The sequence below is a fragment of the Malaclemys terrapin genome, chromosome 7, assembly GCF_027887155.1.
Source record: "Malaclemys terrapin pileata isolate rMalTer1 chromosome 7, rMalTer1.hap1, whole genome shotgun sequence".
Taxonomy (NCBI): Eukaryota; Metazoa; Chordata; order Testudines; family Emydidae; genus Malaclemys; species Malaclemys terrapin.
In genome coordinates this window covers 18,419,991-18,445,163 of record NC_071511.1, presented here as the reverse complement: position 1 = coordinate 18,445,163, position 25,173 = coordinate 18,419,991, and the positions used below count along the sequence as shown (strand labels likewise).

The 25,173-nt window shown below is 43.9% G+C and overlaps 2 protein-coding genes across 2 annotated transcripts in view; one reads left to right on the top strand and one right to left on the bottom strand.

Moving 5' to 3' along the window:
• The window catches only part of LOC128840852 (uncharacterized), a 78,795-nt gene that overhangs the window by 39,135 nt on the left and 14,487 nt on the right, over window positions 1-25,173 (top strand). Inside the window, exons 2-8 of the mRNA XM_054035337.1 lie at window positions 12,416-12,785; window positions 14,331-14,410; window positions 15,131-15,248; window positions 18,107-18,270; window positions 20,085-20,158; window positions 21,639-21,715; window positions 22,270-22,353. Of these exons, the coding sequence (XP_053891312.1) occupies window positions 12,423-12,785; window positions 14,331-14,410; window positions 15,131-15,248; window positions 18,107-18,270; window positions 20,085-20,158; window positions 21,639-21,715; window positions 22,270-22,353 (960 nt within the window). The 5' untranslated portion in view covers window positions 12,416-12,422. The remainder of the gene's footprint in view (window positions 1-12,415; window positions 12,786-14,330; window positions 14,411-15,130; window positions 15,249-18,106; window positions 18,271-20,084; window positions 20,159-21,638; window positions 21,716-22,269; window positions 22,354-25,173) is intronic.
• Window positions 3,031-7,978, bottom strand: VHL (von Hippel-Lindau tumor suppressor). The gene is made up of 3 exons (XM_054035345.1): window positions 7,699-7,978; window positions 6,776-6,898; window positions 3,031-6,250 (listed from the first exon to the last, which is right to left on the bottom strand). The coding sequence occupies exons 1-3, from the start codon at window positions 7,889-7,891 to the stop codon at window positions 6,093-6,095; spliced, it is 474 nt and encodes a 157-aa protein (XP_053891320.1). The 5' UTR covers window positions 7,892-7,978; the 3' UTR covers window positions 3,031-6,092.

Genomic DNA, 25,173 nt, shown 5'->3' with positions numbered 1-25,173 from the left:
AGCTGAATTGATGGGAGCTGAAAGTAGGTCAGGTCTTAAATCCAGATGACAAGAAGAAAGAACAAACAATTGTGGAGAACAAGGGAAAAATATGGTGTGTGGTTAAGACAGTGGACTGGGACTCAGGTGCTCTGGTTTCAGTTCCTGCCATAACCTCCTTGAGAGTTTAGGCAAGTAATTTAATCTCTTCTGTGAAACGGGAGTAAGAATACTTTCTTTGTCTACATATGTAATAAGCTCTTCAGGGCAGAAAGTGTTTCTTACTCTATTTACGTACAATTGTCAAGCCAGAGGGGAGGGCTCAGATACACTCAATGAAGCCACAACAGGTGCATAAGTATAACCAGTTTTATTGCCTCCTGGGCACCCACAAGGCCTAGTTTCGCAGGTGAGACTGTTCGTCTAAAGCAATCCTCATAGCTGTTTTTATCACCATCTCCTTCTAAGGGAGGGGGCGTATTCACCCACAAGCAGGCTCTGGCAGAAATCACTGCTGCTCTCTATTCCCACACTCAACACTCTCCAGCCTTCCTTATCTCTTTACTAGTTTATCAGTCAAGTGGCTGCAAGCCAGCCCAGCAGTTCACTACTAGCTGCCCTTGAACTATGCTGTAATAACAGCCCAAGGTAACTTGCGGTCAGCCCCAGCAACAGTGTCTAAAAGTCAGACCCTGATCTTGGTTGTGTTTTCTCGATGCTACTATAATACAAATAATAAAATAACCCTCAGAGACAGATACTCACTGATGTGTTGAATAAACCACTTTTCCCAAAAAGCATGGGAAGAATAAGGGCAAGTGTACAGTGCAGCACTACATCAGTGCAGCCTGCGCTGCTGGAGTGTGTCTGGTGAAGACGTGCTATACCAACAGGGGAGCGCTCTCCTGTTGGCATGATTACTCCACATTATCAAGAAGCAGAAGCTATGGCCTTGGCTACATTGGCAATTCACAGCGCTGCACTCGCTGCGCTCAGGGGTGTGAAAAACCACACACCCCGAGTGCAGCGAGTGCAGCGCTGTAAAGCACCAGTGTAATCAGCGCCTGCAGCGCTGCACGCTCGCTCGCAGTGCTGCAAGCTATTCCCCTCGGAGAGGTGGAGTACTTGCAGCGCTGTGAATCCACGCGCTGTGAATCCATGAGTGTAGCCAAGGCCTATGTCGACAGGAGAGTCTCTCCCACCAACATAGCGCCAATGTGGACAGCGTAAAACTTGTGTCTCTTGGAGGGTGTATGTGTTTTTTTCACACCCCTGAGTGACATAAGTTATATCGACTTAGGTGGTAGCGTAAACTTGCCCTCAGTGCATTAGGAATGAAAGAAATGGCAGATATTGGACTCATTTAGGTGTGGAAAGGTTACATAAGCCCTTCATCTTGGATGTGGAAGAACCTTAGGCCTTGGCTACACTTGTAGCTGTACAGCGCTGTGAGGTAAACCTGTCTTCGTGCAGCTGAGTAGGGAAAAGCGCTGCAGTCTGTCCACACTGACAGCTGCCAGCGCAGTGGTGTGGCCACACTTGTAACATTTGCAGCTGTGTTGGGAGTGGTGCATTATGGGCAGCTATCCCAGCATTCATGTGGCTGCAATGTGCTTTTCAAAACGGGGGAGGGGTGGGTGGAGTGGATTGTGACAGAGAGTGTGGGGGGAGAAAGAGTGCTTTTTGGAGCATGTCAGCTCTCTATTTTGCAAGTTCCAAACTTCCGTCCCCCTGCTCATTCATTCGCTCACTCAAAGCAAGCTGCAATCTGTTTGCTTTTCTCTGTGGTAGGAGCTTTGAAACCCGGCACTTCCGCATTCCTGCAGCCGGTCACAACAATGGAGAGGATTGGCCACTTCACAAGGTGATTAGCTGCAGCTGTTATTCCTCTCGGGGAGGTGGAGTACCTGCAGCGGTGTACCCAGGGAGATACAGCGCTGTAAGTGCCCTGCCAGTGTGGACGGGGAGTGAGTTACAGCGCTGTGGGAGGCTTTACAGCGCTGTAATTTGCAAATGTAGCCAAGGCCTTAGGAGTATTTATGACTTTGCAAGGTATTATGCACACTCAACGCCCACTGGCTTTGCTGACAGTGCTTGACAGTTTGCACAATCAGATGCAAAATGGGGTGCAAGTGGCTGTATAAAATTCAATTCTAATCCGTATTTGGGCAAAACTCCCACTGATTTAAAGTACATTTTACGTGTGGTTCCATGGTTTGTTTGCTTGTCACTATACTTCCCTCCAGATTATTTTTTTTTTTTTAAACCTAAAGCAAAAATTCTCCTTTCAGGTACACTGTGGATCAGGGTCCGCGTGGCTGTTCAGGGAAAATTCCAGAAGAGAGTATCAAACTTTACATATTCTGGTCTGGTATTTTTCCTAAACAGCTAAGCTGGCCCTGATCCATGGTGAAACATGTCTTAAAATTAAGACAAGAAACCTGCAAAAATCAATTGCCTAGCAGAATCAACATTAACTAAAAGTTTAATTAAGTTGCCTTGGTATCTTATAGATACTTCTAGAAGGTCACCCAAGTCAGAGCATTGGGCTTCTAAGTGTGTATTTTCTGGTAAGAGCACGTCTTCACTACCCGCCGAATCGGCGGGTAGCAATCGATCTATTGGGGATCCACTAGACGCGATAAGTCAAGACGCGATAAAATCGATCCCCGATGGCTCTTCCGTCAACTCCGGAAATCCACCGCGGCAAGAGGCGGAAGCAGAGTCGACGGCGGCGCGGCAGCGGTCGACTCGCCACCGTCCTCACAGCCAGGTAAGCCGACCTAAAATACGCCACTTCAGCTACGCTATTCACGTAGCTGAAGTTGCGTATCTTAGGTCGACCCCCCCCCGGTAGTGTAGACCTAGCCTAAGTTGTTGTTTCTGGGGCAGATGCACCAGTATGCTCTGCTGCTTTACACCACTCCAGCAGACCAGTGAATCTGGCCCTTTAATTATGATCAATCCTGTACAAAGAATTACTGAATGTTTATAACTTGAAAATATTACTTTTCATAAATTTCAAAGCACCTAGTCACAGACTGATGGGAGTAATTTTAACACAAACTTTAATAATCCTGATAGTCACAAGAGCACATAAAATCTACGTAACTTAAACCATATTATACAGAATGCTTAGGAGTAACCCAAAAAGGCATGTTCAAACCTAAGATCTAGTAGTTATTAGAAAAACAATCAGTTCAAAATAGGCTGTTTTTGTAAGTGGATTATAACACTAAATACATTTATTGGACAAATATAGAATAACACAAGAACAACACTGATAAAAAGAGTCTGTCCCAGTGTTTGTAGAATTGAGCCGTAAAAGTATGTGATTTGCCATACTTTAAACAAAAAAAAGGAAGTTTTAGGGCCTGGACAAATTACTAAGTGTCCGAATCTGAATCCAATCTACATAGCCTCGTCTACATCAGACTTTTTTCTTTCTTTTTTTTTTTTTTAGTATTTCCCATTGTTACTACTACTAGTGGAGCAGCAATCAGAGGTAGCAAGAGTGGAGTACTAGTGTAGGCAAAGTACTGGTGTTTTTACCACAACTACGTTAGAGGGTGGTTTTAAATGGTGGAAACTGCTGGCACTTTGTCTACACTAGAGCTCCCAACATTGGAGCTTCATCTTAGTAGCAACAGAGGGAAATTTTAGGGGGAAAAGTTTATCGTAGACACAGCCTATGGAAGGGGTTAGTTACATTTTGTAAACTGAACAGGAGTACTTGTGGCACCTTAGAGACTAACAAATTTATTTCAGCATAAGCTTTCGTGGGCTACAGCTAACTTCTTGTGCCTTTGTTTCAGTAGTTTTGCAAAGTGTACATTTGTGGTTGATTAAAAATACCTCCAGGGGTTCCTTCTAGTATGCAAGAATATATGGCTAAAAAAACATGTAAACTATACACAAGAAAACCATGTAAAAAATAAAACCCAATATCAAGTTAATATGTATTTACATTTTCTGGCACAGAACAAAACTCAGTTAATTCACAATGTTTTAAGAAAAAAAATAAACTAATATTTACAAAAATGGAAAAGACACTTAAATATTTACACTGTGGCTTCTTACTCATTTAGTTTCACAGCAGTTTTCCTAGAATGTATATATTTTGTTTCATTAGAAATAAATGTGCAAGATTAAACAATGGCAAAATATTATGCAAAGATCTGCTGCTCACCTTGCATAGTATTTACACCTTTGATGGATTCCTGCACATATGTTATTTGCATGGTTGTTGTAGCCATGTTGGTCCCAGGTTTTGAGAGTGACAAAGTAGGTGAGGTAATATTTATATTTTACTGGATCACATTCTGTTGGTGGAAGCGACAAGCTTTTGAGCTGCACAGAACTTTTCCTCAGGTCTCAGAGAGGTAACCAGAGTGCCTGAGCTAAATACAAGGTGGGACAGATTGTTAAGCATAAGGGGTTCGTTCCTACTATAGCAGACCACTTAAAATGAAGTGGGCAATTAGCAAGCAGTAAGGTGAGTTACAAATTGTTGTAATGAGCCATAAAACCAGTCTCTGTTAAGTCCAGGGTTTTTAGTATCCAATGGAATTATGAATTGGAAGTTCCAAGGCTCATCCTTTGAAGGCGTTGTGCGGGTTTCCTTTGAGGATGAAGTTTGAGAGGTCAGATATGGAGTGATTGCTTTGTGAAAAAGTGTTCGTTCATGGGTGATATGGTGTTTTTGTCTTTTATCATTTTCTCTGTGAGAGTTAATTCAGAGCACAGTGATTGTCTGGTTTCACCCACCTAGTTATTGCTGGGGCACTTGATGTACTGGATGAGGTACACCACATGTTGTGATAAGCATGTGTATGACACTTGGCTCTTAAAAGGTGCGTTGCAGGGAGATATTGCTTACTGTAGCATTGGCGTTAGGTCTGCAGGTTTTGCATCTGTTGTTGGGACAGGGTCTCGTGCTGCTTAGAGTTGGCATGTCCTGGTCTGTGTCCTCTTCTGGCCTTCAAACAACCCTCCAACCTTGCCAACTCATCATCAGAAACAATCTCTCACCACACCAGGACACATTAACTCAAAGTGATGCATAGAGGTCCACATAAGTTAATAAAAAGGTCCAGCAACAGGAGAGGGAAAAACATCCAGCAAGTGACCTTTCAAAAAGTGTTTTAACCTAGAAATATTGTTCAACCCTACGTGCTAGATCGGGGTCGGCAATGTTTGGCACGCGGCTCGCCAGGGTAAGCACCCTAGCGGGCCGGGCCAGTTTATTTACCTGCTGAGGTTCGGCCGATTGCAGCCCCCACTCTCCGCGGTTCGCTGTCCCAGGCCAATGGGGGCGGCGGGAAGCGGCGCAGGTGAGGGATGTGCCGACCCGTGTGCTAGATTCTGATAACCCTGATGCAGATACACAAATGCAGAGAGCAGGGGCAGAAAACTCCTTATGCCTATACACACAGACTTTCCATTGACTTTAGTGGGCTTTGGATCAGGTTCCCTAAGAGCAAGATAGGAGCAAATTTAGTCCTTATGTAAGGAGGTCAAAATCCCCTGAAGTCAATGGAGTTATACACACTTCTACAAGTGCTGTGTTTGGCTCCTGATCATTCAAGCAGCTAGTTCAATTTCATCCTTGATGTAGCATTCTTTCTAATGATAAGGAAATTGTCTGTATTTATACCCTCCAAAAGAGAATGATCGTGGGCAGCCAGTGTTATATCTCTATATCAGAAACGCCTTTTGTTACATTTGTTCTGAAACAGTCAAAGAGCAAGATTCTGTCCTTAGTTCCACCTATACAAGGCCACTGATGTCAATAGCATTGCATAGGTTTAATTGCATGCAGTATTGAGTCTACTATGTTTAAACTGAAACATCATAAACTTGGTATATGTTACATACTATTTGATCTCTTGAATCTTGCTCTTGCCATCCTAATAAATTTTATATATTGAAACCAAATGAGAGCAGGCACCTTCCAAAGCATGAAATCCTGACACCTACTCAGCTCTTGAAATGTGTTTCAATGTGGTTAACATCACTTACACACAGTAGTTTCCCAGTAGAGTTTTCTTCCCCACTTAAGAGTCTGGAATGAATGATGTTCACTTTAAATCAGGGACACCATTCCTTATCATTTAACTTCTTTCCAGAGACAGCCGTTGAAGATCCTTCCTAATGTCGGGATGATCTTCCAGATCTTCATATAATGACCGAACAATATCCAATCTCCTGTAGTCCACTGGTTTTACCAGACTGCGAATAACCTGAAGACACCTCTCTTTCAGACTGAATACTGCAAAGAGAGAGAGAAGATTAATATTTATGTAATATTATTTGAGCTTCTCTAGCACTCTGCAGCCAAATATGTCAAACGTATCTCACAAACATTCATGAATTTAGCCTGCAATACTTCTGTGAGGTAGGTATTACTTTTCCCAAAATGGAGAGAATGAGACTCAGTAAGGTTAGGTCTATCACAGAGTCACTGGCAGAGAGAAGCAGAATTCAGATCTTCTGACTCGCAGTTATGTACCCTATCCAATGGATCATGAAATATATCATAAGATACATTAGAAATGCAGAGAGCAGGGAGACTTAAATAATGTCAAAACCCTGTAAATAGCTGTACTCAAGAGAAATCAATGATGTTGCTTTAGAAATCCCTTGTTTTCAATTTTAGATATAAAGTTTTTATTAATTGCTTGAATATCTGATTCATTCACACCCTCCCTTGTACCAAAGTAGAATAAGGTCTCTGATCTTAGCTCATCAATTTCCCCTTAAATTCTAGCAGATTTAACTCTTTTTATAATTGTACCTGGAAGTGTGATATTTGCAAATATGGGCTGGCCATTCACATTGCGAGAAGGCACAAACAGCTCTGTCTGATTGACAAGAAGTCCATCATCTGTTTCTGCATCTCTGAACAGCCAAAGATGTTCTATAACAAAACAGAGATTAAATATAACAAAGGAGCTATGTTTCAAATTGTTTTTAATGTTATCTATATTGTAGATAAATATGAGGAAGGTAATTTATTTTAAAATGAAATTGAGCTCTGGAATTAGTAACTATTTCAATTCTTCTTGTGGCTTGTGTGCCTGCCAGTGGCTTTCAAATAGATGTCTGAACTGAAGTCCACTAGGGATTTCCCAGGAGCGAACACTGTTGCCAGTTCCTTAAATAAACACACGCAGGCAGCCATGGACCCTTTGGACTTCAAAACAGTGGCCACAGGACAGGCAGGGTGGGTAATACCTGCTGTTTTGAATCAGATACTTTATTGACATCCACGGCTATAAATCCATCCAAGGTTCACCTTTGCACATCAGTTTCACCCCCCTGCTTCAAGAAACCCCCGCGTCCATCCTCACCCTGGGGGGCACATGCCCCCTCGCTCGTCCCCACCCTGGTGGGCACGCACCCCCTACCCATCCCCACACTGGTAGGTCCACCCCGTGCCCATCTCCACTGTGGTAACTGTGCACCCCGCCACCCATCCCCACCCTGGCAGCTATGCTCTCCCCCACCCATCCCCAGCTAGGTAGCTGTGCACCCCCGCCCATCCCACCCTAGTAGTGCAGCCTGTGCCCATTCCCACCCTGGTAGCTGTGCACACACACACACCCCCCGGCAGGTGTGAATGTACCCTCCCCTGGTAGCTGTGCACCCCCCCCCCACGCTGGCAGGTGTGAATGTACCCCTCCCCTGGAAGATGTGCACCCCCCCGCCCGTCCCCACCGAGGTAGCTGTACATCCTCCGGCCGGTGCCCGGCTGCAGGACCGGGTAGGGCTGTGGCTGGCCCTCGAAGTCCAGCCAGATGGGGATGACCACCCGGGGGCTCCGATTACAAAAGATCACGTGAGAGGGCTCCCGTGTGTTCAGAGAGCGCAGGAGCCGTCCCCGCTGTTCCGCCGCCAGCTCCTGTGGCATCTCCGAGCCGACGCGCCAACCACCACAGACCCGGGGGTGCGAGGAGGCCTACGGGTGCTTCCTGCCCATGCGCGGCAGGACACTGGCGCCATTACTCTGTGGGGAAGTGCTTGGGCGGAAAACCGACTCCAACCCGCATGCGCGGCCTGTCGGCCATTGCTCGGGGGGGATGGAGTGCACTTGTACTCTAACTTTACTGCGTCTGCGCCGCCTGGCGGCGGAGGGGTGTGTGGGGCAGTGTAGTCAGCTGCTCCGCGGCCTGGCTAGTTACGGGGCGGGCCGCTGCCATTTTGAGGCGTTGTTTGAGGGTGTGGTGTGGGCGGGGAGGGTGTTACTGTGTCCCTCAGGGGAGGGGCGGCGCGCTCCGGGGGGAACGAGGGCGGGGCAGGCAGAGGCTGAGCGCGGGCCAGGGGCTGAGGCGGATCAGACCGTAGCACATGATCTGATCCTCCCCAGCTCGAGGATGGGAGGCGCGGGGAGGGGGTGGCTCCATATTCAGCATTTCCACCTGCCCTTTGGCTGCTGACGTGTTAGGCTGAGGGGTGTGCTCCATCCAGCGTGGCACCGGCCCCAAGCTGGTTCCGGGTGCCATTCAGCAGGGCTGGTTGTGAGCCAAATAGGGTCGCCTAGAGGATTCAGGGTAGGGTTACCATATTTAAAAAATAAAAAAAGAGGACACTCCACAGGGTTCTGGCCCCGCCCCTTTCCCACCCCTGGCCCCACCCTAACTCCACCCCTTCCCCAAAGTCCCCGCCCTAACTCCCCTTCCTCCCTCCCAGCCACGCGAAAAGGGCTGCCTGAGTGCTACCGGCTTCACGGTTTGCTGGGCAGCCCCCAAACCCTGCGCCCCCAGCTGGGCGCTTCCCCAGCGCATCTGGAGCCCGTGAGGGGAAGCGCCCAGCCAGGGGTGCAGGGTCTGGAGGCTGCCCGGTAAACCGTGAAGCCGGTAGCGCTCGGGCAGCCCCCGTGCCTCCGGACCCTGCGTCGCCAGCCGGGCACTTCCCCTCCCGGGCCCCTGCTGCTCTGTTCCTCCCCTGACTCTTCGGCTCTGTTTAAGAGCCAAGCTGCCCGAGCGCTACCGGCTTTGGGCAGCCCCCATGCCTCTGGATCCTGCGCCGCCGGAGCAGAGCAGCTGGAGCCTGGGAGGGGAAGTGCCCGGCCGGCAGCTGGGGTCTGGAGGCAAGGGGGCTGCCCGAAGCTGGAGCGCTCTGCCAGCTCGGCTCTTAAACAGAGCCAAAGAGTGAGGGGACGAGCAGAGCAGCTGGAGCCCGGGAGGGGAAGTGCCCGGCCGGTATTTTTCCCGGACATGTTCGGCTTTTTGGCAATTCCCCCCGGACGGGGGTTTGATTACCAAAAAGCCGGACATGTCCGGGAAAAAACGGACGTATGATAACACTAATTCAGGGTGCCTGGGGCAAAGCAATTTTGGGGCCCCTTCCATAAAAAAAAGTTGCAATACTATAGAATACTATATTCTTGTGGGGGCCCCTGCAGGGCCTGGGGCAAATTGCCCCACTTGCTCCCCCCCCCCCGAGCAGCACTGGAGCAAGAGTGACCAGACAGCAAGTGTGAAAAATTGGGATGGGGTGGGAGGTAATAGGAGCCTATATAAGAAAAAGACCCAAAAATTGGGACTGTCCCTATAAAATTGGGACGTCTGGTCACCCTACCTGGAGCCAAAAAGCCCTGTGCTGTGCAGTTTGGGTCTTGAGTACTATAGAGGTGCCCCTTTTCTGTGGTCTCCCAAACCACCAAAACTTAGGGTGCTTTTGCAAAGCTAGGTGTCCCTAGGTGTAATTTAAATGCTCATTTCATGGGTGTTCATCCTCTGGGTGTTTGTGGATGTAGTAGCTGGATGTGTCTTTTGCAAGACTTTAAAAAAACTAGGCCTTAATTTCATTGCGAGACTCCTGTTATGATTCTATACTTGTTACTTTGGATCATTAGGTTTGACTAGTGCTATGAAACTGACCACTTACAATAGATTTGTAACAGTAGCATGTCCCCTATAGTCTGCCAAAAAGCAACACTGTTGTATGCAGTGTTCTTGTAGCCCTGTTGGTCTCAGGATATTAGAGAAGCTAGGTGGGTTAGGTAATATCTCTTATTGGACCAACTTCTGTTGGTAAGAGAGACAAGCTTTCCCCCTACACAGAGCTCTTCAGGTCTGGGAACATGTTCCATCTTCTATTTAGCTGTGGCCATTAAGAGTACCTTTCCCAGACCTGATGAAGAGCTCTGTATAAATCAAAAGCTTTTCTCTCTCCCCAACTGATGTTGGTTCAATAAAAGACCTTACCCACCTTGTCTTGCTAAAAAGCAAATTAACATTCAAATTGTACAGTGGAAATTTTCTTTATCACTGTGGTGTCAACTGCAATTTGGAAAAGCCTTGTTGAAATGATTGCTAAGTATTGGAAAGGATGTATGAAATGACATTACAAATCGGTGTTATTTACACCGAATATTATTTACATTGCAAAGTGAAACCCTTGAAAGTTAGGAAATTTAGGTTTCTGTGCAATTTTAATTGCCCCTTGTGCATCTTCATTATGGTAGCTTTTAATTACATAGTTGCATAGTATATTTTTTCCCCTCAGGATCCCTGGAGTTTAGAGAGCTATTCCTTGTAATATCAAGAAATGTCTGTGAGAGAGAGAAAAGGGGAGGAGCATCATACATGCTTTTTGAATGGAAACGATAAAAATAATTAGTCTGTATAGCAGTGGTTCTCAGCCAGGGGTATGCAGAGGTCTTCCATGGGTACATCGACTCATCTAGATATTTGCCTAGTTTTACAACAGGCTACATAAAAAGCACTAAGTCAGGACAAACTACAATTTCATACAGACAGTGACTTATTTATACTGCTCTATATACTATATAATGAAATGTAAGTACAATATTTATATTCCAATTGATTTATATTATAATTATATGGCAAAAACGAGAAAGTAAGTAATTTTTTCAGTACTAGTGTGCTGTGACAATTTTGTATTTTTGTGTGTGATTTTGTAAGCAAGTAGTTTTTAAGTGAATTGAATTTGGGGTACGCAAGACAAATCAGCCTCCTGAATGGTGTACAGAAGTCTGGAAAAGTTGAGAGCCACTGCTCTAGAGAACAATCAGGCCCTCTACCTAAAGTAATATTTTAATAGTTTTACAAATAAAAATTCACTATCAAAATTACAGGACACCACCTGTTTTGATTACAGCAGACAGGAGCGGCTCTAGTTTTTTTTGCCACCCCAAGCACGGCAGGCAGGCTGCCTTCGGCGGCTTGCCTGTGAGAGATCCCCAGTCCTGTGGATTCGGCGGCATACCTGCGGGAGGACCGCTGGTCCTGTGGCTTTGGCGTACCCGCTGCCGAATCCGCGGCACAAGCGGACCTCCCGTGGGCAAGCCACCGAAGGTTGCCTGACTGCCACCCTTACAGAGACCGGCAGGGTACCCCCCTCAGCTTGCCGTCCCAGGCACGCGCTTGGAGCGCGGGTGCCTGGAGCCGCTGCTGACAGCAGAGCTCCATAAGGGAAGCACTTCTGAGAAATTCTGAATGTATATTTGTGCTTTATGGGATGACTAAGTTTTAGTAAATGTGAGGTGTCTGGGAGTGCACGTGTGGTGTTTACTTTGGATGGTTCTATGTGTCTGATAGGTGTACATATGGTGTATGAAACAAGTGAATGAAAGGATGTGTGTGTAGGAGTGGGTAGATGTGTGTATGTGGTTATGTATGAAAATTCTATTGTGTAAGGAAATCTGTGTGGGCATGAATGAGTGTGTGTTGTAATTGATGCATGTGGTGGACAGAAGTCTTCAAAGTTCTATTTCCAAATGCACTGTGCTGTACTCTCCCGTGAGGGAGTGGGTCCTTCTCGGAAGGTCCATATATCACATCCCTGTCAGCTGCATTTCCCTGGATACTAAGCTGTAACTTTCAAAGCAACAGAAACAAAACTTCTGAAGATCCGCCTTTCTCCCCTCCTTATTGGACAATGTAAATCAGAGCTTTTTAAGACCGGCTGTGTCTGTTGTCTGTATGAGTTAACTGGGCAATGGAGCACGGATTAGTAACTGAAAGAGGCATGCTTTATTTCTAGCTCTCCTTCCACATCTCTCCCAGTAGATCAGTGAGGCAGGATCTTATTAGCTACATTTGACAGTTCCCTTTGCAACATTTATTAGCTAACTTATTTCAATTTGGACCTCTCACATTTAGGATTTAGCGTTTGGAAATTTGGTCGCAGTTTTTATTTATTTATGAGACTCATTCTCTCTTTTGCTATTGTCTTTATCACTAATCTCTTTATTTACTGTTGAGGGAGAAGGAATATTTATTGTATTAATTTCCTTAGTGGAGGAGACTTTGCATATTTTTTGGCCTATATTTTTGTCCCTCTTCTCCCCCCAAACAAACACACACACACACACAAAAAATGCAGGGACTTTTGTTGCAACTAAACTCTTAAAACTAGATAATTTTTCAGTAGGCTATTGGTGTGCATTTGTGTCTTTTATTTCCAGCAGCGAGATGCTACTAGACACAGAGACAAGGAAAGCCAGCATCCTAGCCTCACTCCAGGCTCTGGGGGAGGATTCTGCAAATGGGAGAAACAGGAGGAATCACAGAAGAAAGCTCATCTCTGGTCCGAATCCTACTGTGTGTGGCTGCCTTCCCCCAGGGAAACATCTGCATGGATCCAGAGTCACTGATAGAATCCTCCAAAGGGGAAATCTCACAGGACCACTGGCTCTGGAAAGGGTGAAACTGACAAAAGCAAAACTGGGGAAAAAATTCAGAATTCCTAAAGGCAAAGGAGACAGCAGATGGGCACTTTCCCAATCTCTGCAGGAGGTCATGTACTCTGCCCAGGAAGACCAGGCATGCTTTCAGGTGAGGACTAGCAGGATATAGTTTTATATGGGACTGACTGATAGGAAAAAATTTAACCTCGATATAACTCTATTATAAACATCAATGGGCTTCCACCAGGAATAAATTTGGCCCTTATCTTTGTACTAAGGAAGCAATTTTGTATATATGTAAGCAAAAATAGATTTTTTTTTTTGCACAAAAACTGACAGAAGATTTTATCAATACAATGGTGAAAATTGTGTGATATAAATTAAAGAGGCTTTCATGTCAGGGCATCTAATGTTGAGCCTTATGTAAAACTGCCAGAAGTTGATCTTGATAAAAATCTGACCTTTTAACTGTAGACTGAAACCATGTGGAAAACTGAGAACTAACTTCTTGTTAGAGAAATATATCCAGTATTTCACTTTTCTCTGTCTTCTGTTAAAAGGAATGGCTGCATGAAGGAGGGCTTTTTGCTTCTATCCAGTCGTCTGCTGCTGCTGCCGTCACTCATTCCTCACTCAATGGAGAACTGATTCTGATCTCACACTAATGTGACTATTGACTTTAATGGAGCTATTCCTGATTTACACTGGTGTGTATGAAAGGAGAATCTGGTCCATAATCTTCCGCTTATGACATTTCAGTTGGGAGCTGTGGACCCAGTTATAATGTCACAGGGTGAGGAATACGCAGCAGGGGCAGAAGGACTCAAGAAACCAACATCCTATTTCCACGTAAACTTCCTAAGTAGTAAAGAATGAGGGCAGGATGAAAAGAAAATCTAGTCCTTAGACAAACGATTTTTGGTGTTTTTAATGAGGTGTTTCAAAGTTTTATTCAACAGAGGCTGTGGTAGTAGGTACTGTGGCTTCTCTGTACCCTTGCTGAAGTGTTTGACCAGTGGATCTATGTTATTCACCTACTGGCCACTCAAAGTGCCCCCACGGCATTGCTTTGCAGAAAACGGACACAACAATAGTGCTGAACCTCCCTGCACAGTTTCTCTGTGTCCTTGCCAATTCCCCACTTTCTTGTGCAGTAGAACCATGATTGTGCTTATGACCTTTCATGCCTTTAGGAATGCAGATTTCTCCCAAAAGGAGTAGGGGATTTTCAAACTAGGATAACATTTCAAGGGCAATCAGCCCTCATACTTCAGGGCATAAACTGATTACAGGACTGGGGTAAAGAGGAATTTTCCTCATGGACAGTATTGCCTGGTTACGCGCATTATCAAGGTTTTCTCTGAAGCATCTGATATTGGTCAGAAACAGGCTGTCAGGCTATATGGGATTGTAATTTCTAGATTTCTATAAAAGACTTGAGAAGGGACAATGAGTCATAGTACAGTTTTGTAGATCTGCAGTTCTGACACTTCAACTTACAGTATAACAGGGAAAATAAATGCACTTTTGCATTGAAACGTGAGTCCTTTATCTGAATTGCTTTAATAAGGAGCTTCAAGTATGAAAAGCATTCTTCAGCCCTAAGATTTTTGTAATGATACTTATTGTGTAACTAACAATCACTGGAACTGGTAACAAGAGTAACTGGCTATTGGTTATTTTTTTCTTTCAGCCAAATCTTCTGTTCAGATTTCAGAAAGCTGCTAAAAGCATTGTTATGCTTTGCTTACTTTACAGAGAGCACCACCTACTGTGAGTAATGAATATTTGTTTGTAATACATTTTATTCTATTCTACTTAGGCTTTTATATCACGTCCATTACCATGGTATCTGAGCACCTTGTACTTAGTACGTAAACACTTCTGTTTCAATTATACATCATGTACACTTATAGTCTGAAATTTTGGGTTAACTTTGGAGCAGGTAAATGAAAGTTATGTGACAGCATAGAATATGGATGTGTTGCTATTTAGTTACTGTCTATGGATCTTCCAGAGCTTATTGGGTATTACCTTCATGAGTCGTCATAACCTCTTTGCATATTTGTCTGAATTTAGTTTACTATATTTATATGTAAATGATCAGAAGATTTACAGCTCCAAAAATTACAGCCAAGTTAGAAAAGGAGACGTTTTTGTTTTGTATAGTGATGAGATGCCACAGTTACAAAAATAACCCAGGGCTCAATCTTTCAAACACTCACTTATGCAGGTTGGCCCATTGACAGTAACAAAACTATTGGAGGCTATGTGTATGGGTTTGCAGGCTGGGCCTAGTGTTAGAAAAGTGTTAGCCATTTGAATTGGTCATTTAAGACACAATTAATAAGCGTAATCTCCATACTTTCATACACTTGGTAATTCGTAGACCCACGCTTAGGTGTTTGGATGTGGACAAGAATTGTAAGCCTTCAAATTGTCTTTAGTTAGCTGAAAGATTTTACACTAACAAGTGTGTGTCTTTTTGGTTAGAGCCAACCTCAACTATGGGATTGAGAGAGTCAAGAGATGGAAATCCCAATCAAACCATATGGAACAGTCTAAGGAAGAGATCCTCTTTGATGTGACACTGTTCAGGACTAAAAAACAGGTAGGGGGAGAGCAGAGTTACCACTTCTAGGTCCAAGTTATCCAGCCTAAATAATTATCAGTGAAGCCAACAAAATCAGTTGCATATGTACTGACACAAGGGTGATCTCAGGGTCTGTTAATTTGAATGTAATGCCTTGACAAAAACATATGGTCCTAGGGCTATTAAGAAACTGATTTTAGGCCAGATCACACTAGAAATGTTTGCTTTTTTTGTTAGTTGGTGAGGGGTTCGATTTCTTTACAGCATTTCTATACTGATAAAAACGTATATGTAGATGCAGTTATACTGACATAAAAGTGCTTTTGCCGGTATAGCTTATTTGGTCATGGAACTAGTATAAGCTATACTGGAAAAGCAGTTTTGAGTTTTTTTTGCAGTATAAGATGTCTGCACTAGAAGGGGTTGCCTGGTAGCTATACCAGCAAACTGTTTCTAGTGCTGAGCTGGTACTAGTGGAGATGCAGTTATTCCAGTATAAAAGTGCTTTTGCTGGAATAGCATATTTTGCTTATACAAGCAAAATTTCCAGTGTAGACTGGATCTTATACTCCTAATCAAAAAGGTTCAATTGCAAATTTGTTGTGAATTGTTTATCTTGCATTTGAGCTTCAGTCGTCCCTTTTACTGAGACCATAAGCAGTGTTAGGAACAGTATGGTAGAAACTAGTTCTTATGTGTAAAATCCAAGGTGGCTGAATCCTCATCAGTGTTTTAATCAAACAGTTGCAATTGAATTACAGTTCAGTCAGTCTCTCTATTCTGGCTGGGAGCCTTGATGCAGGCACTTTATATCAACAAGTATAAAGCTGTTTCATCAGTTTTATTGTACCTGCTCATCTTTTTTGCCATTTACATTTTCATTCTTTTTGCATGAAACTTGGAAAATAAGTTTTCTGGCATTCCTGCTTCCGTACCAGTGCTCTTTCCTACCTGCAATGTGCAGTGGCATATACTACACATGTAGATCGGAAATTGTCAAATGTGCTTTAATTTATGCTGCAAATCTGATGTATGCTATAGTGAACTGTGAACCATTTGAGCTTTTCTGAGGAGGATAAAAAGATTCCTAAAAAGTGCATTTTTATATTCAGTGTGAGGCAGATGAACAACTTTTCTTTTGGAAATTCACTCTTAAATGGCTAAAATACCATCTGAACAAATCCGTAAAGGCCAGAGTCAGTTTAATTGTGTCAAATGTGCCTCATTTTTGATGCATTTACTCCAGCCAGGTGTGAAGTTATCATGATTGCACATGTAAACATGCCTTTGAGGATCTGTGCCTATGTGCCAAAACTGCCTGAAAAATCTGGTCTTGAATGTGAAGCATGGCGTAGATTATTTGCAAGGTTTGTTATTTAGAATTGTGCTTCAGATTTCACAGCTGTATGGGTGAACCTAAGTATGTATTTAGTTAGTTAGTAAACCCAAGTCACATAGTATTTGTGTTTGTTTTTAATAAGCTTTTTTCCCCCTTTAGGGAACCATTTGTGTGTCCATAATAATGCAAGCTCTAGTGTTCTCAGGGTATCTTCACTATCCAGGAAATGAAATCCTTCAAGAAGATGAGATTATGTATTATTGCTGCTCTGTAAATGGCTTTTTGAAGCATTACCAAATCCCGGAGGAGGGGAAATAAAAGCTATTACAAATCCCAGAACCTGTGCTCATACCCCTAATGATAAGTCTAAAATAATTAGTTGGCTTTATAGTCACTTACTAATTAACAGGCCATACATTTCACCTGGTTCTTCATGAGAGATGGCGTGTTTGATTCCTAGGTTCATGCAGTTACGACCATTTGCAGCCTTTGATCCAGGCTTGCAACTCCTACTGTTGTCACAATTCTGAGTCCTTTTCTTCCCTCTGTGTATGCAATTCACATTAACATGAATGGGAGTTGCATACACTGATGCAATGTCTATATGCTCTTAAGCACTCCCTTTAACTTAATTGGTTGAAGCCTATAGAATGAATTAATGTGTTGAAACTGGTTGATTAAAATGAGATATTCTGCAGATAGCAGAAGAGAAGTGTGATTGACATTGAAGTTAATGACTATCACACTCAAGCATTGATGAAGTTTAATCAGTCTTGCGAATCTTCATTGCTCACAAACTTGTCTTGAAAATAATACTATCAAATAATGGTCCGCTAATGCAGTGGTTCTCAAAAGCGGTCCGCCGCTTGTTCAGGGAAAGCCCCTGGCGGGCCGGACCAGTTTGTTTACCTGCTGCGTCCGCAGGTTCGGCTGATAGCGGCTTCCATTGGCTGCGGTTCGCCGCTCCAGGCCAATGGGGTCTGCGGGAAGCGGCGCGAGCTGAGGGATGTGCTGGCCGCCCTTCCTGCAGCCCCCATTGGCCTGGAGCGGCGAACCACGGCCAGTGGGAGCCACGATCATCCGAACCTGCGGACGCGGCAGGTAAACAAACCGGCCCGGCCCACCAGGGGCTTTCCCTGAACAAGTAGCGGACCGACTTTGAGAACCACTGCACTAATGAATATAAAATATCCTTAATCTATCAATTTACCATTGGAGCACAGCTCAGGAGACCTAGATTCTATTCCTGGCCCTGCCACTGGCCTGCTGGGTGCTCGTGGGCAAGTCACTTCACCTCCCCATGCCTCAGTTGCCCAGTCTGTAAATTGGGGATACAACTACTAATCTTCTTTGTAAAGCACTTAGAGACCTACTGATGAAAAGTACTATATAAGAACTAGGTATTCTTATTATTATTATTATTACCACAATACTCTGGACCTGACTGTAATGTAGCAATTTGTTGATACCAAACAGCATCTATGTAGAGAGGAACCGTACTGGTTGCTTTATAATAATTGACTTTCCCTTCTTAAAGTCAAGGATCTCTGAGCGTGCCATACATATTCTTCATCAGTGTCCTCAGGAGCGAAGTGAGAAGGACATCAGCTACATACTAATCACCCTGCAGCCCGTGAAGGCCTTTGGAAATTACTCCACAATGATTCAGAAGGAGGTGGCAAAGGCTGGATGGTATTCAAGGTAATAAGGAGGATAAATCCTATGGGGAGAGAGATTGAATTGGTAAAGTCATAGTCAGCTCTGCTATACAGGCAAAACAGGTCAGTGTTTCGGGCAACAGATCAGAGGCAACAATAGTATGAGTTACTGTATGGGCTGACACATCTAACCAGTTTGTGTAGGACAATAAACACTATAGTGCTGATGTTGAATAAAGGCAAGAAAATTGCTAAACTGGTTTTATTTTTACGATAACTTGTGGTCTTATATAGAGTCTTTACCATGACTAATATGTCATGTGCCAGTGACAAGCACCAAGGTGTCACAGACAGCATGATTTACACTACCACAAAGATACAGAAAAGGAGGAAATACAGCCAAGCATTTGAAATGTAAAGTATTAAGTAAGGCTTTAATTTTAACATTTTTGTTCCCTTTCACTTTAGGTGGAGAGGGTTTTTAAAAGACCCTTCCCCATTTGATAGTCATTTAGATGGTATCAAAGGTGGTAATAACTGTTTTTTTTGGGAGAAAAGAGACGTTAGTTAAGGAGGGCTGGAGTGGTGTTGTTGCTGTTAAAGTCCAATCCAGTTTACTAAGAAGGCAAAACAAGACAGACAGACACAAAAGGGGAGAGAAAGAAATAACAAAGATAGGAAAGAGAAGAAATAAGGTAGGGAAGGAAAACACACAAGGGGTGGGGAAGGCATTTTTTTTTGTCTGACCCCCCAGGTAGTGTTTGGGATTCAGCCAGAGCTGGTGGAAGTGTCAGTGTCAGATGGGTCCCTCTCTCTGGCCTGGTCTGGAAATCTCTCAGGATCAGGATGACGAAGGCCTGGGGTGTCAGAAGACAGTGGGAATGGCAGCCATGATGGTAAAGCTTGCACCAGTAGCCAATTTTTCTCCCTGCAGTCTCTTTCTTTAAGGACTCCAAAAGGTAATGATGGGTGGAATAGCCACCAATTTTGTCCACCAATTAGGCCTAATTTCCAACACACCAATTTTGGGTCATTGATTTTTGTTCTCAGACTTTTCTTGTTTACCAAGCATGATCTTAACACAGTCGTTGCATTATATCACTAGTCCTTTTTGTTTGGACTAATTCAAAGTCTTTCTGTCTTGCCTTTGAACCTTTTCCATTCCATATGTGTTCTTATAGGTTACTGTGACATTTTATGAACTTTCACTCTCTTTTCACTGTTGAGCTCACAATTACGGTAAATATTTAGGCCCAATTATTACAACAGCCCTGAACTTTTGGTATATTCAAATCAGGATCCAAAACTGCATTCACATTTCACACCTTGAGCTTCTATGTACAAGCATTTATACTATCCAGTGTGTTTGTGTGACAGTATAGATGAAAATCTGCCCTTTTGGGGGCAGGAATTTGGAAATAAAACATATGTTACATCTCCCAACCAGGCCTTACTTATATTAGCACTTTTCCTGCCATGGCTGCAGCTCCACCAGTGTTAGCAAAAGTGGGAATCCTAGTAATAATAATTGTAGTATATAGCTCTTATATCCATAGATCTCAAAGGAGGTTATAATCAATGTAGTGATGGGAAACTGAGGCACGGAGAAGTGATGTGACTTATCCAAGGTCACCTAGCAGGCCAGTAGCAGAGCTGGGAATAGAATCCAGGTCTTCTGAGTCACCAGCCAGTGCTCTTTCCAGTAGACCACAGTATGTAAAACAAAAGGAGATGATGATGTGGGTCTGTGATTTAGCAATGAACTTAAGTCTTTGAAGAGTCAAGATGTTCAGAACAGCTTGGAACTATAGCAGCACTGTTAAACTCTTTATTGTTCAGGGAATCTGTCCTTTCTAGGTATGAATCCTGCCAAGTGATGATCCAACAGGGCTACATACCACACTCCTTCTATATCTGTCTCTCAGGATCTGGTAGGTAGTAGTTTATTAAAAAAATCAGAAGTGATATTTATTGCTGTGCCAAAGGGAGCCAAATTAAATTAAGGTTCAGTTTATTTATGTGAAGGGTGTACAGTGTTTCCTCTACTTAAGACTCTTTACAAGAGGCCTTTTGAATGTTTTACAGCATTTTAAAATGAACTTCAGTGGAGTTGGCAGATAGCGCAATAACCTTATGTAGGGAAAGCTTTGTTTTCTGACTTCAGTCAGGAATTGCTGCACTGGTGGCTAGAGACCTTTGATCAGCAGTGATACTAAGCTTCCTTGCCTCTTTCAAACATAGATAAGGCATCAGTATTTTGTTAAAGAAAACCAAAAATTAGACACATGTTGCCCAAAGATAATTCCTCCAGAATTCTCATGTCTGACAGAGAGAAGGATTTAAACTTAATCTTCAGTGTAATTCATTAGAATTTCAAACAGGTTTTTTTGTTTACATTTATTTTATTCTGTCTCTTGAAAACTTATGGCTCTGTTCCTTTGAATTCCAAATTGCAGCACACTGAGCCTGATCTTGCGAGATGCTGAGCACCATGGTGCTCTGTTTCTCACAAGATTTGGCCTCCTGGCAGGAAAGTTTTGCCACATTAGCTGGAATTAGGGATCCAGTAATTTGTCCTGAGGGTCTGTTCTCCCCTATTTACACATACGTTAACATTCACTAAACCTGACAGAAATTGTGCGTTTGAGTGCAGGTGCATGTGTTAATGGAAGGAGTAGAGCACTAGTCATGTTTTAAATACATCTATTTCCTCACACTGTAATGTGAGTAGTTATGCAGCATATCTTCTGCATCTACTGATAATTTGCTCACACCTAGTAGAAACAATGAAACAGATGTGTACCTTGCATATTTCAAAGTATTATTTGTGTTTATAAAAACTGTAGTTCCAGGAGGAATTTTGTATCAGATCAGTACACATCTCAGAGGATCTGAGTTTAGGTTCCTGTCTCCTGGGCAACATGTTGTGCCATCTGAAACATGTTGCCACGCACTTTAGACTCTTCTCAGCTGCATATTTGGTAGTGTCCAGGAAATGCCTGTGTTACGTAAATAATTCTTTAAGCTCTTAATACCAGTCTGCACTACAAGAAATATTCCAGACCTTTTGTACCCTTCAAAAGAGTGAGAGTCTGTGTGATCATGTAAAGTTTACAAGCAAACAGTAACACTATGTCCCTATCATTTGTCATGTTTTGTAAACCTACCTTCCGCTCCCTATTTTTTGTTTTTTTTTGTTTTTTGCAAAACATACATTTTGGATTCAAACTGCTTGAAAATATCACGTTGAAGCTCACAACAAGCAGGATAATGATACATATATTTTCCATACTTAAAGAGCCTCACATCACATTCACAAGGGGTCTAGAAAAAATGCTTACTTGTTTGCACAATAAGCTCCTATTTGATTTACAAGTTAACAGCTAATTTGTGGTGATGTTTACCTTGTAGCAACAGTTATCAAGAGGAATGATGTCAGTGGCCAAGTAAAGCCTGCCTGGTTCTTTAGTCGAGGGGATGCATTTGGGGTGAGTTACCAAGCAGTACACTAGGTGTTGAAATACATCAACAGCAAGATAGGGTTGAGTTAACCTGTTATTTTTGCAAGGTAGGTAGATAAATTGAGTTTCATGCAATTTACTGTGTGTGTGTCACAGAAGAGACACAAAATTGAAATCCTGAACACTTGTGGTAATTAAAAATTCCACATACTTTTCCTGAGAGTTGAGGTTTGTCCAAGTGTCCTTGGGCAACATTTCTACTTGCTAGCACTGTAGTGTTGCATTCTGTGCACCAGTTGGCTATTTTTCTGCACTCCAGCTGTGTTTCAGCGGTGGAGAGAGATCTGTCTTGTGGGATATAGAGTCCTGTATAAATAAGATGACTTTTTATAATGTGTGACTTCTTATTATCTGCTGATTTATTTTCAATACCACAAAACATATTCTCTGTTGCCTAATTAAATATAGACGTAGGGGAGAGAGAAGATTTGAAATTAAAGAATGATTAAAAATTGAATTGATATTTTAAAATTATACACTTTTCCTCTCCTCATTCCACCCTTTTAATTATTATTTTTCAGGATAGAGAGATTATAAATGGTGACTACTGGCAGACAACTGTTATTATTCAGGAACCAGCTGAGTTTCTCTGTATTGACCGAGAGGTAAATATTTCTTACATTTATGACAAATAAAAATGGTTAATAGTCAAACATATGTAAGCACATTGGGCCAAATTCTGCCCACAGTTACAGCCAGGCTACCCCTACTGAGTTGCAGCACTGTTGTGTGCGCATAATCAAGGGTCAGAATTTGGCCTTCTTTCTTCAGACACTGCTGTATAAATATAATTTGATGTGCAGCAAAAAACCACTGATGGCTGTTCTTACATATCATCCTTCAAAAATTTGTTCCATCTGCATTTGATGGATGATCAAGTTGCTACACCCCTACTATAAAACTGCCTGGGGTAAAAGTGGAGAATGCTCACCTTATGTTATATAATCAGATGCTTTACATTGGTGTTGTGTGTGTCAGATTCACGGGATCACACAGTGGATCATGTGAATGCTAACACAATGTGAGGTCAACAAACCATTTTTATGCAGCGATGACAGAACCAGTTTGCATAAAGTAAGAATTCCGTAGGTTCTTGGTTCAGAATTTAGACCCATCCTTTTTTGGAAGATTGGAACAGTTTGAATGACATTTCTTTTTGCCATTCTTGTGCACTATTTCACTTCTGGATTTTGGCTGGGAATGGAAGAGGCTCATGGCAAAGCCAAAACACCACCAGGGGAGTTGTTCTTATGGTATTCCTGGCTTGACTGGAAACCGGAAGTGCTAGAAATTCCATGAGAGTCACCAGATTCTGATAGTTCAACAACTGGGAGATTCTCCCCTCCAAACCTTTGAAGATGTATCCACCTGTAGTTCTGCTATACATCAACAAGATGCAGAAACTTTAAAACACAGTGGGCCAAATTAATCTCTGGTGTAACTGCAGTGACTTCAGTGGAGTTACATCAAGGGTGAATCTGAACCAAGCGCTTGCTACTTATCCACATCTGAAAATGGAGCATGAGGTAGATTAAAATAAAGTTATCTTGACTGTACATCAAATTAACTGGTCACATATGTCCTTAGTTGTTTGTGTGTGCGCAGTTCTTGAGTACAGTGGCGGTGACTGCGTGCACGTATTGGGTATGCATATACACAAGAATTTTTTTCTAAAAATATAGGCTGTGATATCCATAAGTAAGCATGTAACAGGAGGCTTGAAGGACTAGTCGGCCTAGTGCAGTGGTCCCCAAACTGTGGGACGCGTCCCCCTAAAGGGGCGCGGAGGAATGTGGGGGGGGGGGGGAGGGCGCGGCAGGGCCCGGGCCAACTCCCATTGGGAGGGAGGAGAAGAGAGCGCCATCCAGCCCCGCTCTGGCCCCAGGCCCGCCCCCAGCCACAGCTCCACTACTGCCCCCCCTCTAACCCCCACAGCCTTGGCACCCGACCACGGCCTGGCCACGTCTTCTGCTCCGGCCCCAGCCCCAGTCTCAGGCCCTGGCCAAAGCTCCTTTTCCGGCTCCAGACTTGCCCCCAATCCCGGCTGCAGCTCCAGTACGGGCCCTGGCCTCAGCCCTGCCCCCCAGCCTCAGCCCCCTGGTTGCAGCTGTGCTCCCAGCCCCGCCCCCAGCCTTGGCCCCTGGCAGCGGCCCCCTTACCTCTGTCCACACTTCCCTCCCCAGAAGCCGCATCTCTGCTTCTGGCCCTGGCTTGGGGGTGTGTGGACAGGGGAAGGGGGGGGGGCGGGGCACAATTGTGTAAAGTTTGGGGACCACTGGCTTAGTGGTTAGAGTGCTTAACTTCCTGCTCCCTGCTTCTGTGGTCAATGTGACTCAGTCTTTAAGGCAGGGGAGTAGGAGAACCCAGACCCTCCCACTCTACCAGGTCCCAGCCCAGAACCCTGTGTAAGTCAACCCCGGAGTAGCGGAGCTCCCAGAGGGGAGTCTACGTCCACTGCCCTAGGCTCCTTTCTACTGTTGCCCCTTCAGTTTGCAACATGGCCCTACAATCCAAGTTCCTGTGATGGCTTGTCTTTAGAAGTGCCCCCTGCTGGACCTTGGGCAGCATCCTGCTGCAGTCCAAGGTTCCTCTGGGTGGGGCAGCTGTAAGTTTGGAACCCTCACAAGGTCTCTGTGCTTCAGTCACCTGGGTTCCTTTTAGGCCGGGTGCTCGTAGGCCGCCTCCTTCATCCCTTTTGGCCAGGAAGACAGTTCCTGGTGGCTGCCTTGGCTGACAGGCTAGTGATCCTTCCCTCAGGTATGGAGGCAACTAGGTCATACCTCTTTGCCAGTCAGCCCTGGACTGAGCCACACTCCCTCCTTCTCTCCCCACCAGCCTGGCATTGGCTGCAGGTATAACGGGCCAGGGCTAGCTGGGCCCAAAGGCTCTCTTTAACCCCTTCCATGATGGTGGACTGTTTCTCTGCTTCACCACAAAGCAGATAATAATTTATTGCATATGCAGAAAATATTGGCATTGTGGTACTGTACATACATTGGGAAAAACAGGTCCTTGCCCTGAAGAGTTTCTAATCTAAATCATAGATTGACCGTCTAGTCTAGGTGCATAGACTAGACCAGATGAAGGTGCCATCTTTTGGATTAGAATGGTAGATAACTTCACTTTTAAAAAGTGTTTTGTTCTTCTGTCCTTGGTTGATTATTGTTGGAAAAACCTCATGGAAGACATGAGCATTCAAGAGGGATTTAAATCCAGAGAGCAAGGCGTCTGGGGTGGCATCAAAAGTGGGAAGAAGGGTGGGAGGAGTGTAGGTAGTGGGAAACGCAATGTTGGACTTTGCTATAAGATGTCTCTGACTGTTGTGTTATGGTCAGTCAAGTTCAAAGAACTCATGAACTGTACTGGGGAATAGCTATAGATAATGCTGCCCTTTGGAGCAGTCACTGTATTGTAAATCAGAGCAG

Excerpts from the sequence above, each read along its gene's own strand:
- VHL (XM_054035345.1), bottom strand. The coding sequence starts at position 7,891 with ATGCCACAGGAGCTGGCGGCGGAACAGCGGGGACGGCTCCTGCGCTCT. Across the intron at positions 6,899-7,698 it reads GAGGATGTACAGCTACCTCG|AACATCTTTGGCTGTTCAGA; the intron begins GTGGGGACGGGC and ends GTTTTGTTATAG. Across the intron at positions 6,251-6,775 it reads TGCAAATATCACACTTCCAG|TATTCAGTCTGAAAGAGAGG; the intron begins GTACAATTATAA and ends CTCTCTTTGCAG.